The sequence below is a fragment of the Drosophila nasuta genome, chromosome 2L (genome assembly GCF_023558535.2).
Source record: "Drosophila nasuta strain 15112-1781.00 chromosome 2L, ASM2355853v1, whole genome shotgun sequence".
NCBI classification, from domain to species: domain Eukaryota; kingdom Metazoa; phylum Arthropoda; class Insecta; order Diptera; family Drosophilidae; genus Drosophila; species Drosophila nasuta.
Genome location: NC_083455.1, coordinates 11,326,947 through 11,342,357, shown reverse-complemented (window position 1 = coordinate 11,342,357; position 15,411 = coordinate 11,326,947). Strand labels below are relative to the sequence as shown.

Below are 15,411 nucleotides of genomic sequence, written 5' to 3'. Positions count from 1 at the left end.
ATGTGCCTTTTCGACTCATTTGTACGCATGAGTACGGGTATCAAAAAATACACATACACGCATTCATGTGCGAGTGTCAAAAAATACACATACTCATGACTCATGAGTTCGGGTATCAAACAAGTAAGAAAGTTAAATACCCGCTACCCATTTTGAATAAAAGCAAAATATTTCGGTATTATATTCAAAATATACCAAAAATATAAAAAATATACCAAATTGTATATTTTTTTCTATATCGATATAGTACCACATTCAACATATACCATAGACTGCACAATATACCAGATTATCAGCCAAAGCAACTCAGACCCCTAGTAAGTAGGCGTTTTTGCCCATACAAAAGTACTTCTTTAATAACTTCCATAATTTTTATCTGATCGCAACCAGGAATCATAACTACTACACTCTAGCTTTAAAATTATGCGTGTTATTCTTTTTTTTGATTTTCGGGGGCGGAAGGGGGCGTGGCAAAAATTTGAAACAAACTTGATCTGCGTGCAAACATATCAAATGCTGTCGATTAGAGCTCTATCTCTTATAGTCTCTGAGATCTAGGTGTTCATACGGACGGACGGACAGACAGACAGACGGACATGACTAGATCGTCTCGGCTGTTGACGCTGATCAATAATATAAATACTTTATAGGGTCGGAGATGCCTCCTTCTAATTGTTACATTCATTTCCTGCCGGCACAAAGTTATAAGTAATACCCTTCTAACCTATGGGTAGCGGGCATAGAAATGATCGAAGCACAACCGAGTGTCTAAAATGATCCGGTGCCGAATAGGCAAATGCAAGAAAGGCATGAGTATGACAATCACTCACACTCGCAGTACCCACACGATTTTGAGTGTGTGTGTAGCTCTTATTCGATTGAGATTAGTGTCGAAGTTTGCCATCCTTGAGTGGGGGAGTACATTTATTAGTTACTTGCAAAAGCTTTTGGACAATAAAGTTAGGCATATTACGTATACGTTAGGTTTGTGTATTTTGTGCTAATGCGACTTATTATGCAGCATAAAGACGGAGTCCCTTGTCAGTTCAACGTCCTGAAAAAGTCCTTGTCAGGACTCCAATCAACGCCATGAATTGAAGACTTGAATGCAAAGTATTCAGTGTTATCTATTAGTTGTATGCCACCATATTCTGACTCATTAAGCAGCATCTCAGGAACGATCAACGTGCCCCAAGCCTTCCATAGAATACAGATGATAACATCTCGTTCCCATATACATATGTAACATGCGAGCTCAGATAATCACACTTTAGGTGATATACTAATCTAGAGGCAGATCCACTTTAGATTTATAATATCCTAAACAATTTATTCCAATCAGACTCTGAATATTGTAGGCGTATCTGTCAATCGAGCAGGCTCAACTGATGCGACTATTCAAACTCAAGTCTTAGGTGCAATATCAACTAAATTTATAAGAAAGAAGAAACATTCTTTGGAATATTTTATCCTTTGTTTATTTTCTAATTAGAATTTTCGCTGATTGCCTCATAGACCTTAGGACAATATTGCTTCGCCAGCTTGCCATAGGCAGTATCTGAGTTGAATTTAACAGGCAACTCGTAAGATAACTTGTTCCATAAATGCACCAAATACGAGCCGTTCGTTAGCTCGAGAGTTTCCTCCACGCGTGCAGGATCAAAAAAGTCCTGTACATAGCTCCGCTGTACAGCATAAAACGCATACCAATCGTGTATATGAAGGCCACGACAACCTGAACGATTGTCGAGCATTGCAGAAACATTCTGCGTGCCACAGAACTTGCTTGCCACACGATTGATGAGTTGATCTCCATTCTTTCGCCAATTTTTCGCATCGAAATGCTGCTGGAAGTCGCGTAGACATTCTTTGATAAATTCACGACCAATGCCAGAGGGAGCCAAAGATAAAAGACTGCTGGCTAGCGACTGCTCACTCTCGGCGCCAAGAAAATTCTCGAGTAAATTCATCAAGGTGCGCATGAAGAGCACATCGAAGTCCACGTAGAAGCCACCAAAGCGATAGAGAACCAGCAGACGCAGCAGATACGAGATGTGTTCAGTCGGATTACTAAGAAAACAGAAAAGCTTAATTGAAGAAGCCAAGATATGTCCTACAAACTCACCGTGACTTGAAGAGCTCGGCACTTTTGAGCCAATCCTCAACTGGAGTGTCGACTGCCAAGCTCTGAAGATTCACCGAACGCAAGTACACATTGGGATTGCTCAAGGTTACCTCAAGAAGTTGCGACATTGTCTTCTTGTCTGGCAAATAATTCCACGGACTGGCATAGAGCACAAAAACATCGTAGCTGGGATTAAGTTGAGCAGCCGATTCAATGGCGCAAGCTTGCATCGCTGCCAGCTCCAGCTTGTTATATTTAAATCTTGGCGGCATACTGCAACTCGTCTCCAGAAAAAAGATGGTCCGACGAAATCGAGGCTGCCTTTCCTCCAGCAGCAGATCTTTCAGCGCGTTGAGCGGACGCAGCCGATAAATTGCATCATCTCTTGAATAATCCTCAGGCAGGTAACATTGTGCAGACTTTGGAGTCAAATTCTGATGCTGTCGATAATTACGATTCATGGCGAATACAAGAAGCAGTATGATCAGCAGGAGAAGAACTATCCACCTTCGTTTTTTGAGCTGCACGAGCAGTTGCTTTGGATGTGCTGTCATTTCGTTGTAACTTCAGCTAGTGCTCAGCTGAGCTGGCTTCTTAAACTTTGGAGCATAGCCAATTGTGAATATTAATACCATGTAGATGAAAAAGCGTGTCTGAAGGGCGTCTGCAACAATTTAGTGCATAAAATTAAACAACTTTCATGTTTATTTGCTGATCGGTATTAAATTCAGAACTGTTTCGTTATAAATTACTACAATTCTTATCATCGTCTTTAAAACTAAGCTCGTTTTGCGCTGAGAAGACTTTAAATCAAACTTTGTCTGCCTAGAACCTAAAAAAATAACGCTAATCAGATTGATGAACAGACAGACTGACGTCTCAGCTGTTGTCTTTGTACAAAATCATAAATACTCTATGGGATCGGTAACATTTAAATATATTCAGTTAACACTTTAAAGTGTATGCCGTATAAAAAGTGTAAAAGCATTCTCTTAAATAGTTTTGTAACGAGTGTTTTCGGTTGTAAACTCATTCTAAATATAGATGAAAGCATTGTCGGAGTCGATTTATGTCCATTGCTCAATTTGTTTCCAAGATTATGTTTTCATTTTCATTTTTATTTTTAACCGCAGCAAGTCTCCCAGACGAGAAATATTCTCTAGTATAGTTTTGCTTATTTTTATGAGATTAGTAATATCAATAAGTTTGAACATTAAGTTTTCTTCAACCTAAATATAAATTAGGGAACATATGTGCTCCTCACACATATCGTTTCTTCATGAAATTATAATTATTTTTGTTTTCATATTCATTAAACTCTTTCTTTGGCAACAGCTCGTCTTACAGACGAGCATGTTCTTCTAGCGTACTTTAGCTTATTTGAATGGGATTAGTTACATCAATTAATATAAATAAATGGCTAATTTGCTAGCTTTTCCTTTGGCATATAGAATGTCTTCAGGTCGAGCACGCTCATATAAGGCACTCTACTTGACGTTGTTTTTTTTTTGGAATGTGGCGAGTTACAACAAATGACTCACATGTTATAAGTATTTACTTCCTGTTCGTTTGGTAAGCAGCGTATATGTCATTCCTTATAGCTGTCTATTTCTTGGAATGACAATCGTGATAGAAAAGTATTCTCAGTAGCAAACTATGTTACCTAATGAGGTATTCAATAGTAGACGCGAAGTACACATTTTGAGATCTTTTTCTGATCGATTTTGTGACATTTTTTCTAGTCTTTAGAAGTATTCCCCAGCGGCTGCATACACTTTGGGACAATTTTGTTCCGCATACTTGCCATAGGCGGTTTCCGAACCGACTTTGATTGGCATTTGATGGGAGTGTTTGTTCCATACATGTATTAATAGTGAATCCTTCGTTCGCTGTAGCGTTTGCTCCATGTATTGTGGCTCAAAAAAGTGTCGCCATTCCACCCAACCCACCTCGTAGAATGTGGAGCGCTTAAAGACCTTAAAGCCCATGCACCGTTTTGGATCCGTTTGCATCACCTCAATGCTCTGCGTTTTACAAATCCTCTTGGCCATTCGTGTCACGACTCCCGGACCATTGTTGCCCCAATCAGCGCCATTGAAATGCTGCTGAAACTCACGCAGACACGATGCGGCAAGCTGATGACCAAAGTCAGTGGGTGCTAAGCTTAACACACCATTCGCGACATGTGTATCCGACTCGGCGCCCGCAAAGTTCAGAGGCACTTGCTCCAGGCTACGCAGCAGCACCACATCCAAATCCAAATAGATGCCACCAAAGCGATATAGCGTGAGCAACCGCAACAGATCCGAAATGTGCACGATGGGATAGCTAAAAAGATGCAATCTTTAGTTGGGAAGGCAAATTGAATATGGTGCAAACTCACTCCGATCTGAAGAGTTTACCATCCTTCAGCCAATCCTCAATGGGTGTGCCGACAGCGAATCGCATTAGATTCAACTGTCGCAGCTGCACATTGGGATAGCTCAATATGGCATCAATCAGCGGCTGTTCGCCCTCCTTCTGTTGATATCTGGGACTGGCGAAGAGCACAAACACCTGAAAGTTGGGATTGTGTTTGGCCGCCGACTCAATGGCGCAGGCCTGACGTGCTTTCAGCTCAAGTGGATGACGTTTCGTGCTTGATATGCAGTTAGTCTCCAGAAAGAAGATGCTGCGCCCTGGTGTGGGTTGCGGTTGTGTGAGTAGCACATCGCCCAAGGGCTTCGGTAGATTACTTTCCACTTCGTTTTCGGCTACTATCGGGAGATTTGTTGGCTCGACGTCCATGAAGCACTGCAAATTGGGCTCTCCATCCAACTGCCATTTGTGGCATGTTATGATTAAAATTATGATGGTCAAGATCGCACACAGCGTGTACAACGCGACACGCAAGTGACGGGTGGAATACACACGTGGAATCAGGGTCATCTCGATATGAATGCGGACAAGACCGCCACGATACTAAACCGAATGGGCGATTGACGCAGATCAAAATGGTTCAGTTACCCTGTAAAACATACAGTGTATAAAAGGGAGGGTCTTATTAAGATGTTTGCGCGGTTGCCACAAAAATAATCTATTTTCCGCTGATAAGCAAATATTATTTAGAGGAAGTAATTTAAGATTCTGAAATATTTCTACATAAAATTCAAACCCGCATACTTTAAAAAGATCAATTATTTGCTGGGTAATGCGATAGTGAACACTGGCATTCATTATACTTATAGAGTGTTTACATTTGCATACATTTGTTATTGTACTCGCGATCGCTCTCTCACTATTTCTCATAAGTATTTGAACACTCTCTTGCTGACCTAGCAATTAACATTTCGAATTCCATTTAATGGGACAGCAGTCACAATTAATCTCGGTTGAGAACTAAAGGAAACGCGACTTTTAATTTTCTATCAAACTAACAAAAAAAACTACGCTTGCGACGCTATCTCTTAGAGCAACTTGTCGGAGTTAATTTAAATAAGTAAATCATAGCAGATAACCACCACAAACACTTGCAATTGAAATAAGAACGTTTGTTTTGCGAAAAATACGTACATTATACTTTGTTTTTGTGCTCGCTTCCATTGTATATTTGCACTTCATGTTGCCAACTTTTTTTCCCAGCTACTCCTTACTATCTACTACACCTCGCTTAACAACCACCAATTGAGACACGCTTGACGTCATTTAATACCAGCATTTTTACTTAGCGGTATTTTTGCGCGCCTAACGGTCATGTAATGAAAAAACGCACCAAAAAATACTGCAAAATCCCAGAACATTAATATTATATGTGGCATTTCGAGTACCATCTAAATGAAAATAATTTATCATATGTATTTAAGAAAAACTTAATGAATTTCACAAGAGTTTTGTATACAAATGATTTTTACTATTTTTTGCAGATTCTGCAAGGGTACTCAAAAGTCGACTAGCCGACACCAAAAATTTTTCTTATACTATTACACATACATACATACATAAGTATTACAAATATTATATCATATTTGAATTGGGTTGTTCGTAGGTTTCGTTCTTATTTCTACTAACCTAATGAGAAAATTTGCATAACAAAAATGTTGCTCGTGTTATACGTCAAATTTTTTGTTTTATCGCCCCAAAAACGAGGTATTGCTAAATTGAGCATTTGTTTTGATTCATATTTGGAACGTGGGCGAGTCTAATATGTATGTAACAAATAGAAAAGAGCACCCGCTCTCTTTTTCTCTATGGCTCTCTCACTGTGCGCTCTTTTTGTTTGATCTCTGGTATAGAGTAGATCTAATTGATCACTTAGAAATATTCACCAGCTGCCGCATACGATCGTGGGCAGTGCTGTTCTGCGTATTTACCATATGCGGTACTTGAACCGACTTTAATTACTTGTTGTTTTGAATGTTTGTTCCACAAATTTACCACAATAGAATCCTTAGTGTGTGCAAGCGTTTGTTCGAGCAACTGCGGTTCGAAAAAGTGTCGCCAACGTTTCCACGGTACTGCGTAGAAGGCGTTGCGTTCGAACACTTTAAAGCCCAAACAACGCTTACGATTATCCAGCATGACGCTGACATCTTTGGTTCCGCATAATTTTTGTGTCACACGCGTTATCACATCCGCACCATTGTTGCCCAAATCTTTGCCATTGAAATTACGCATAAAATCTTGTACGCACGAAACCGCGATTTCGTGACCAAATCCATTGGGCGCTAAGTTCATAACACCAGCGGCCAATTGAATGTTGGATTCGGCCCCCGTATAATTGGGTGGCAGGTCTTCAATGCTGCGCAGCATCACCACATCCATGTCCAGATGCAAACCGCCATAGCGATAGAGAGTCAAATAGCGCAGAAAATCAGAGATGTGTGAGGAGAGAAAGCTGCTCAAATGAAAAAATGCTGATTAGTAAAAATAGGCTGACCGGCAAAAGGAGAACTTCACTCACCTGGAACGGAACAGTGGACCATCGTTGAGCCAATTCTCAACAGGTGTGCCGCTAGCAAAACGCCATAAATTTAGCTGACGCAGCTGCACATTTCTATAGCTCAGTATGGCATCGATTAAAGGCTGATAACGTTGGCTGCTTCCACTTCCACTCCCGTTGCTACTGTTGCCAAAGTAATGATAGGTGGGACCGGCAAACAGGACAAAGATCTGGAAATTGGGATTATGCAGTGCAGCGGATTCAATGGCACACGCTTGTCTCGCCGTCAATTGCAACATGTTGTACTGCATCTCTGTACTCTTCTGCCCAGGACGCGGTCTTTTGCGTTTCGGTCGATGGCAGCTGGTCTCGTGAAAGAAGATGCTGCGACCCGGAGTAGGCAGTGGTTCAGTAACCAGCACATCATCAAGTATTTTGGGCATATTCACTGGCTGTTGCTGTTGGGCTGCTGGCGTTTCCATAAAACAAAGCTGAGCATCAGTTCGCCAGCGATAAGTCAGTAAGATGCCAAGTAAAAGCAACAGTATAAGCGTCGAAAGAAGCAGACGAAATCGTCCATAATGTAGCAGACGCGCTAATAACAAGTTCAGGCGCCATAACATGATGATAATGATGATGCTGCCGCAAATGTATGTATTTGAAATAAACAAAAGCGGGGTTTGTTGTTATGAGATTATGCTCACTCAGTGATTTAAAGACAGTAGCTTATTCATTGGCAGTTAATGTCATCATAAAATATAGCTGAATAAATAACAACATTATTAGGCGGCAACAAAAGAAAAGCAATCATCTAAATATGCAAATGTATGCTAAACAAATAAATATACACAGCCGCAAGCACACAACTGAAAATACAAACACAATCACATACACACACACACACACACACACTAGCTGCAATCGAACAGTGCAATGTAATGGTTACATTTTTATGGAATGTAATTAACAGCCTGCAATTCAAGGTTGCTGTAATACATTTGTAACGACAATTTTCTGTTCGTGAAGTACATTTTGCAATCATTAATTTTTATTAAAATTATTATTTAAATAGCACTATTAGTTAATTTTAAACGCAGATCAAAGATATGCAACAAAACTGTTTGATGCAAGTTGAACAGCTGTGCTACATAACAGAATCAGCTGCTTGCAGCTCAGATTAGTATATTAAAAAATACCATGTATTCAATACATATTTATAATTTCAACAATGGGTGTGTAATAATAATAATATATTCATTACAGAAAGGTTTAAGTCTCTTCATACAAATTTCACATTAGTATTTTAGTGAACAAAGTCACAGTTCCCGTGATGAATACTGTAACATTTGCGTGTGGAGTTAACAGAGCTATTGAGTTAACAGTGTTAGGAGTAAAATGTATGGCGTGTATAAGCTTAACTTGCAATGCGCGCAAAACTAATAAACTTGAGTTCTTAATGGACATTAAATACCTGAATAGTTATTTACTTTAGTCAAAAGTAAAATGTGTCACCATTGCAAACGATTAGACATTTTAAAATAGGGAAATTAGGATAAATTAATTAATTAATGACAATGGCCATTTAAGGTGAGAAGTTGTCAAATAATATTATATTTGCCGGCTACGTTTGAACTTCTACTGCTGGTCATAAGTGTTTTCCTACTTAGTAACTACTGTAATTATTATTAATTAATACATAGCTTACAATTATTTTCTATGCCTACCACACAATTAAGAATATTCGGCACTTATAGATATTTAAAAGTATTCGTCAGCTGCCGCATTGACCTTGGGACAGTGTTCTTGCGCATACTTTCCGTAGGCAGTGTCATCGCCCTTTTTAAATTTCATCTCATATGACACCTTATTCCACAAATGTATTAAATACGAATCCTTTGTCTGTTCTAATGTTTCATTGAGATATTGCGGCTCAACGAATCGACGCCATGCTGGCCAAGGAATCGGATAAAATGCCGTCGTATTGAATACTTGGAATCCATTACAATTTCTCTGCTCTGCCACAATTTCCTCGATCGATGTGGAGTTGCAAACTTTTTTTGTCACTCCCATAACTAAACTGGGCCCATTAGAGATGTAGCCTTGTCCATTGAAATTTTCTTGAAAGTCTTTTAAGCATAGTTCGGCAATCTCGTGTCCTATGCCCGTGGAATCCAGACTAAAGACTGCATTGCATAGCGCACCAGGCTCCTCTGCTCCCACATAGTTCAATGGAATATTTTCCATGCTACGCAATACGACAACATCAATGTCCAAGTAGACTCCGCCAAAGCGATAGAGACTCAGCATACGCAGATAATCCGAGACGTGTTCCTTTAAATAGCTAAATGAGATGTGAATCAAGTTATTTATTGATTAATTGCAATTGCATATAACTGCTCATTAAGGATTGTTAAAAAATTAAAAAAAAATTATTATGAATGACAATATTCGAGTGTTTTACTTACGCAAATGTTGGTTTAATATTAATATAACATTAAGGTACACCTTTTATTGAATATTGAACAATTGTTTTGAATCAAAAAAACTTGGTGCGCATCCGCTAAATATAAAAATGAAAGCAAAAGCATTTTTATTTTCAATTTCACTTATCGACATTACTTCCGTCTACCCATTATTATAGAAACCGAAAGTTGTTATTTATCTAAACATACTGAAATAATTATAAATGTATCTTAGAAGAACAGACAGGAAGACGTGCAGCAGAACATGCAGAACTCATTATCATTATTGTGGTTGACTCTAATTAGGAAAATATGTGCATACAAATGTATTTCCCACACTCCACTATACACTATACTATACCATAGACAGACAGAAATCTACCATAAATGTGACTATGTGAAATGTAAAATATTGAAGTGATCTATCTGGTCTCAATTTAATTATGATGTAAACGGAACACGTTTGGACACGGACACGGCTAATGTAATCTCTAGAATTGATTTTGATTATATACCTTTATGTTACATGGTTCAACAATGCGTAGAGGGTATAATGAAAACGTAAAAGTTGTTGATATTTATTCCTACCTTGAATCAAATAGATCTCCTTTATTGACCCATTCCTCGGCTGGTGTGCCCTTCGAATAGCGCCAAATATTCAATTGACGCAAATGCACATTCTCGTAGCTTTGAAGAGCCTCAATCAGTGGTAACTTCGGCCTTTCAGCTCCGGGTAGATAGGTGGGACTTGCAAAGAGCACAAATACCTCAAAGTTTGGATTGTGCAATGCTGCCGATTCAATGGAACACGCCTGTCTGGCTGTCAAGTTCATGATGTACTTCGATCCTGGCGGATGACAACTCGTCTCGTGGAAGAATATGTTTTTCCCTTGCGTGGGTTTTACATCTGCACGGAGCACATCCTCCAGTCTTATGATGCTATCATCTGTGTTGTCATCGTCTGCATCCATAAAACATGGAAACGGCTTAAAGTTGGCAGGCATGTCATTGTCCTCGGTTGGGGATGCCACAAATAACAACATTAACCCACCGGCCATGAGGCAGAATAATAGTCGTTGTAGAATTTTTGGTAGGAACACTGGTAATTTTATCGGGGTTTGAAACATACTGAGGCGGAAGACTATATGACTTGGGAACTCGAGCTCATTTAGAGTAATGAACATGTGCGGTTCGTTCGTTTGTTTTTAATGCCACTATACATTATAACATCGTACGACAACCTTCGGCTGGTATCGAGTCTTTTTCTTTTGCGAACATGCTCAGCGTATCTTCATTTCCATCAATGTATTTTTCTTATCAGAAGGAACACTATGGCCAGTATTCATGGAATATACATTGTCCAAAATGTAAAGAGTTGAGTTAAATTTCAGCATTGCGGGCTGAACATTTAGAGCTAGTTCTTTTTTTTTGAGTTGGCAGGTCTGTTGTTCTTATAGATAGTATATAAGTGTACGAATCCGTTTGTATACATAGATTACAGCTATTTAAATATGTTAACGTGGTTCAAGATTCAGTAATATTCCTACTTATTGCGAAACTATATAAAAACTTGAAACAGCTGTGTTAACTAGAATGTATCCAGCTATATACACTGTGTTTGGACAATGCACCACTTATGTATTTGAACTTATTATCTAAATTGAAGATATGTTTACATTGCTAATACATTGTGAAAATAAATGTAACGTTTGATTTTAAACAACCATTTGAGGTGAGAAATTGTCAAATAATATATGCCGGCCTACTTCTCGTCGTAAGTATTTTTTAGGTAGTAACAACTGTAATTATGATTATAATACATAGCTTATAAATATTTTCACAATTAAGAATACTCGGTACCACTTATAGATATTTAAAAGTATTCGTCAGCTGCCGCATTGACCTTGGGACAGTGTTCTTGCGCATACTTTCCGTAGGCAGTGTCATCGCCCTTTTTGAATTTCCGTTCCTTCGACACCTTATTCCACAAATGTATTAAATACGAATCCTTTGTCTGTTCTAATGTTTCATTGAGATATTGAGGTTCAACGAATCGTCGCCATGATGGCCAAGGAATCGGATAAAATGCCGTCGTATTGAATACTTGAAATCCGTTACAATTTCTTTGCTCTGCCACAATTTCTTGTATCGATGTTGAGTTGCATATTTTTTTGGTCACTCGCATCACTAAACTAGGTCCATTTGTGATGTACTGTTGTCCATTGAAATTTTCTTGAAAATCTTTCAAACATAGTTCGGAAATATCGTGACCTGTGCCCGTGGAATCCAGACTAAAGACTGCACCGCATAGCGCATCAGGAGTCTCTGCTCCCACATAGTTCAATGGAATATTTTCCATGCTACGCAATACTACAACATCAATGTCCAAGTAGATACCGCCATAGCGATAGAGGCTCAATATACGCAGAAAATCCGAGGTGTGTTCCTTTAAATAGCTAATGCAGATGTGAAACAAGTTAATTAATAATGAGATGTAATGTCGGAAATTATACCTAGAAGAAGGGTATTATAACTTTGAGCCTCCAGAAAATGTATGGCAGAAGGAGGCTTCTCCGAGCGTCCGTCCGTCTGTCTGTCTGTCCGTATGAACACTCAGATCTCAGAGACTATAGGTGGCATAACTTTTTTTCAACAGCACTGGTAATGCTTGCACGCAGATCAAGTTGGTTTAAAATGTTTATAAAGCTCACTTCCTCCCCCACAACTAGACAAACATCGAATAACAAACGTAATTTTGAAGAAATTTTGATATTGATAATAGAAACTATTTATGATTCCTGAAAATTGACTGCGATTGGATAAAAATTGTAAAAGTTATTTGAGAAATACTTCTTTATGGTAAATTACGCTTGCTGCAATCGGGTCTTAGTTGCTTTAGTTGACAATCTGATATATTTGACCTGTTTGGTATATTACGAATATATTATTTGGTATAGTTTAAGAATAATACCGCACTGTATTGCTTTTACTTAAAATGCGGGTATCTCACAGTCGAGCACACGCGACTGTAGCCTGCCTACTTTTTACATAATGATAAACGGCTAAGTATAATCTGAGTCTGATTTCAAATATATGTTATGCGAAGTAGGCATAATGAGAGCGTAAAAGTTGTTGATAATGCATCCACTCCTACCTTGATTCAAAAAGTAGTCCTTTGTTGATCCACTCCTCGATTGGAGTGTCCTTCGCATAACGCCAAATATTTAATTGACGAAAATGTACATTCTTGTAGCTTTGAAGAGCCTCAATCAGTGGTAACTTCGGCCTTTCAGCTCCGGGTAGATAGGTGGGACTCGCAAAGAGAACAAATACCTCAAAGTTTGGATTGTGCAATGCTGCCGATTCAATGGAACACGCCTGTCTGGCTGTCAAGTTCATTATGTACTTCGATCCTGGCGGATGACAACTCGTCTCGTGGAAGAATATGTTTTTCCCTTGCATCGGTTTTACATCTGCACGGAGCACATCCTCCAGTCTTATGATGCTATCATCTGTGTTGTCTGCGTCTGCATCCATAAAACATGGAAATGGCTTAAAATTGGCAGGCATGTCATCGGTTGGGGATGCCACAAATAACCACATTATCCCACCGGCAATCAGGCAGAATAATATTCGTTGTAGAATTGGTAACTTTATTTGGGTTTGAAACATACTGAGGCGGAAGACTGTATAACTTGGGTGCTCAAGCCTAATTAGAGTAGTGAACATTTGTTGCTCATCCGCAAGTTTTATATGCTCCTACAAATTTTAACATCGTTCGCCAACCTCAGACGACAATCATAGTCGTATCGGGTCTTCTTTTGGGAACATGCTCAGCATATCTGCACTGTCTTTTTGTTATCAACAGGTCGACTTTTCTATGACCGTACCCATGAGATATAAGAGCATAATAACTTTCGAAATATCGAAAGTGAATTTCTTTGAACCTTGAGCTTGCTTCTAACATAATCTATTTTATGAGGTCAGCCATGTACATTAAGCTAAAGTTCATTAGATAGGAAAATTTTTCAGGACTAAGAGAAAAACATGTAATTTGTTTAATGTGTCTGTTTCTTTCATTAGTGGTCAGTAGTTATATTTCTAACAAATGTATGATTGAGGGTATACGTTTGTATAGATCACTCTATATAAAGTTTATTTTACACATAGTTTACATACTAAAATCGCAATTCAACTTTCTTAAATATTCATACTTATAGCGGAACTATATAAGAACTTGAAACAGCTGTGTTAACTAGAATGTATCCAGATATACATATACAATACACAACATAAGTATTTGAACTTCTTATCTAAAATCAATTTACATACAATTTGGTAAACATTTCGTTTTCTTATGATATGAATTATCTTTGAATGATATCTGTTCGACTAAATTCTTCAGGTACTGTATTCGGACTGGCAGCAGTATATTCTATTAAATGAACGAACTCAATACAGAAGGGAGAAAAAGCATTAAGAAGTTCCATTGAGGCTGTAAGAAATATATTTCATGTCATAAATATATATTAAGTCTTTTAATGATAATAATAATTATTACTTACATTAATTGAACCACTTTTCAGTGACTTTTAAAACTGCAGGGCAATGTTGAGCTGCCAACTGAATGTAGCCGGCTTCAGAATCAACTTTAAGGGGTTTCATTGAACTTTGGTGATTCCATATATGTGTCAAATATGAATTCTGTAATCGCTTCATTGTTGCATTCGCAAACTTTGGGTCGAAGAAATACTGCAACTCATGACCGGCAATTTCATAAAAGTCTTTCACTGGGAAAATCTTAATTCCTTGGCAACGAAGAAGATCCTGCTGCATTACAGTAATGTTGTTTGTGTTGCAAACATATGACATCACTCTGGACACACTTCTGGGTCCATTTTGGGCCCAGATGTTGCCATTATAATTTCTTTGAAAGTCCAGCAGGAATAGTTCGGCAAGCTTGCGTCCAAATCCGTATGGCTTAAGTCCGATAACACTATTCCCAACACTGAAATTGGGTTCAGCACCCAAAAAATTTATCGATTCATTCTCAAACCTGCGCAGCACTAACATATCCATGTCCAAATAAAGGCCACCATAACGATATAGAACCAACAAGCGAAGCAGATTGGATATATTGTTCATCAGATATCTGGTAAGTGAGACATATAAAAACCAAGATTAGCTAAATATTGTACTGAAAAATGTGGCTAACTGCATAAAAAATTAATTTCACTTTAAGCACATTATTATATATTATTTCAAATTCAATGCGAACCTTGAGTCAAATAGATTTTCCCTCCTGATCCAATTCTCGACTGGAGTCTCTGCTGAAAATTGCCACAAATTAACTCGACGTATATGAACATTCGTATAGCTGAGAAGCGTGTTGATTATTGGATCGCTTGGTTTCCGGTAACTTGAACACACCGAGAGAACAAAAACATCTAAATCTGGATAATGTAGTGCAGCCGATTCAATTGTACAAGCCTGTCGTGACCTCAGAGCGAGCAAATTATATTGCGGATCTGCACAGACACAATTAGTCTCCAAGAAGAATATCGTGCGACCCGGGCGCGGTTTTTTTTCCGCAAATAATACATTCTCTAGGGGAGATGGTCCAGCTCCATCAATTGAAGTCCAGTTCACGGAACTCAGGCCATTAGTAACCGCTTCCTTATAACAGTTTTTCACATGTACTATTGACTTCTCTATGCGAATGAGCATAAAGACGATTATGAACACGTTAATTAATAAAACCGGAAGTAGTAGAATTTTGCCGCTGTTTAAGAGAAAAGCACGAATGGATCTTTGGCATTGCAACATGTTGTTACGAATGTTGGGAGAGTACTGAAGCTAACGCATATGCGAAGTTTTCAACTTAAGCATAGAAAAAAATACTATAC

At 38.5% G+C, this 15,411-nt stretch overlaps 6 protein-coding genes across 11 annotated transcripts; all 6 read right to left on the bottom strand.

The window, feature by feature from the left end:
* Nucleotides 1-1,462: 1,462 nt before the first annotated feature.
* LOC132789084 (lactosylceramide 4-alpha-galactosyltransferase-like) lies at nucleotides 1,463-2,679 on the bottom strand. The gene is made up of 2 exons (XM_060796856.1): nucleotides 2,126-2,679; nucleotides 1,463-2,070 (listed from the first exon to the last, which is right to left on the bottom strand). The coding sequence occupies exons 1-2, from the start codon at nucleotides 2,677-2,679 to the stop codon at nucleotides 1,485-1,487; spliced, it is 1,140 nt and encodes a 379-aa protein (XP_060652839.1). The 3' UTR covers nucleotides 1,463-1,484.
* Nucleotides 2,680-3,868: 1,189 nt separating this feature from the next.
* Nucleotides 3,869-6,232, bottom strand: LOC132789093 (lactosylceramide 4-alpha-galactosyltransferase-like). The gene is made up of 3 exons (XM_060796866.1): nucleotides 5,678-6,232; nucleotides 4,509-5,132; nucleotides 3,869-4,453 (listed from the first exon to the last, which is right to left on the bottom strand). Exons 2-3 carry the CDS (start codon nucleotides 5,051-5,053, stop codon nucleotides 3,871-3,873), a joined length of 1,128 nt encoding a protein of 375 aa, XP_060652849.1. The 5' UTR covers nucleotides 5,054-5,132; nucleotides 5,678-6,232; the 3' UTR covers nucleotides 3,869-3,870.
* Nucleotides 6,233-6,342: 110 nt separating this feature from the next.
* Nucleotides 6,343-7,923, bottom strand: LOC132789046 (lactosylceramide 4-alpha-galactosyltransferase-like). Of its 2 annotated transcripts, XM_060796790.1 has the most exons (3): nucleotides 7,748-7,923; nucleotides 7,065-7,682; nucleotides 6,343-6,998 (listed from the first exon to the last, which is right to left on the bottom strand). In XM_060796790.1, exons 2-3 carry the CDS (start codon nucleotides 7,664-7,666, stop codon nucleotides 6,416-6,418), a joined length of 1,185 nt encoding a protein of 394 aa, XP_060652773.1. In that variant the 5' UTR covers nucleotides 7,667-7,682; nucleotides 7,748-7,923; the 3' UTR covers nucleotides 6,343-6,415. The 2 variants fall into 2 exon arrangements, with proteins under 2 accessions (XP_060652773.1, XP_060652781.1); XM_060796798.1 differs by having other exon boundaries at nucleotides 7,065-7,923.
* Nucleotides 7,924-8,549: 626 nt separating this feature from the next.
* On the bottom strand, nucleotides 8,550-11,232 carry LOC132789059 (lactosylceramide 4-alpha-galactosyltransferase-like). Of its 5 annotated transcripts, none has more exons than XM_060796817.1 (3): nucleotides 10,094-11,232; nucleotides 8,768-9,384; nucleotides 8,550-8,716 (listed from the first exon to the last, which is right to left on the bottom strand). In XM_060796817.1, the coding sequence occupies exons 1-2, from the start codon at nucleotides 10,687-10,689 to the stop codon at nucleotides 8,802-8,804; spliced, it is 1,179 nt and encodes a 392-aa protein (XP_060652800.1). In that variant the 5' UTR covers nucleotides 10,690-11,232; the 3' UTR covers nucleotides 8,550-8,716; nucleotides 8,768-8,801. The 5 variants fall into 5 exon arrangements, with proteins under 5 accessions (XP_060652800.1, XP_060652827.1, XP_060652810.1 ...); XM_060796844.1 differs by having other exon boundaries at nucleotides 8,550-8,713; XM_060796827.1 differs by having other exon boundaries at nucleotides 8,550-9,384; nucleotides 10,094-11,006; nucleotides 11,053-11,232.
* Nucleotides 11,233-11,378: 146 nt separating this feature from the next.
* On the bottom strand, nucleotides 11,379-13,075 carry LOC132786069 (lactosylceramide 4-alpha-galactosyltransferase-like). Its single transcript, XM_060792458.1, has 2 exons — nucleotides 12,660-13,075; nucleotides 11,379-11,961 (listed from the first exon to the last, which is right to left on the bottom strand). The coding sequence occupies exons 1-2, from the start codon at nucleotides 13,073-13,075 to the stop codon at nucleotides 11,379-11,381; spliced, it is 999 nt and encodes a 332-aa protein (XP_060648441.1).
* A 509-nt stretch (nucleotides 13,076-13,584) lies between these two features.
* LOC132798135 (lactosylceramide 4-alpha-galactosyltransferase-like) lies at nucleotides 13,585-15,341 on the bottom strand. Its single transcript, XM_060809871.1, has 3 exons — nucleotides 14,784-15,341; nucleotides 14,071-14,657; nucleotides 13,585-14,000 (listed from the first exon to the last, which is right to left on the bottom strand). The coding sequence occupies exons 1-2, from the start codon at nucleotides 15,329-15,331 to the stop codon at nucleotides 14,072-14,074; spliced, it is 1,134 nt and encodes a 377-aa protein (XP_060665854.1). The 5' UTR covers nucleotides 15,332-15,341; the 3' UTR covers nucleotides 13,585-14,000; nucleotide 14,071.
* Between the last annotated feature and the right edge of the window lie 70 nt (nucleotides 15,342-15,411).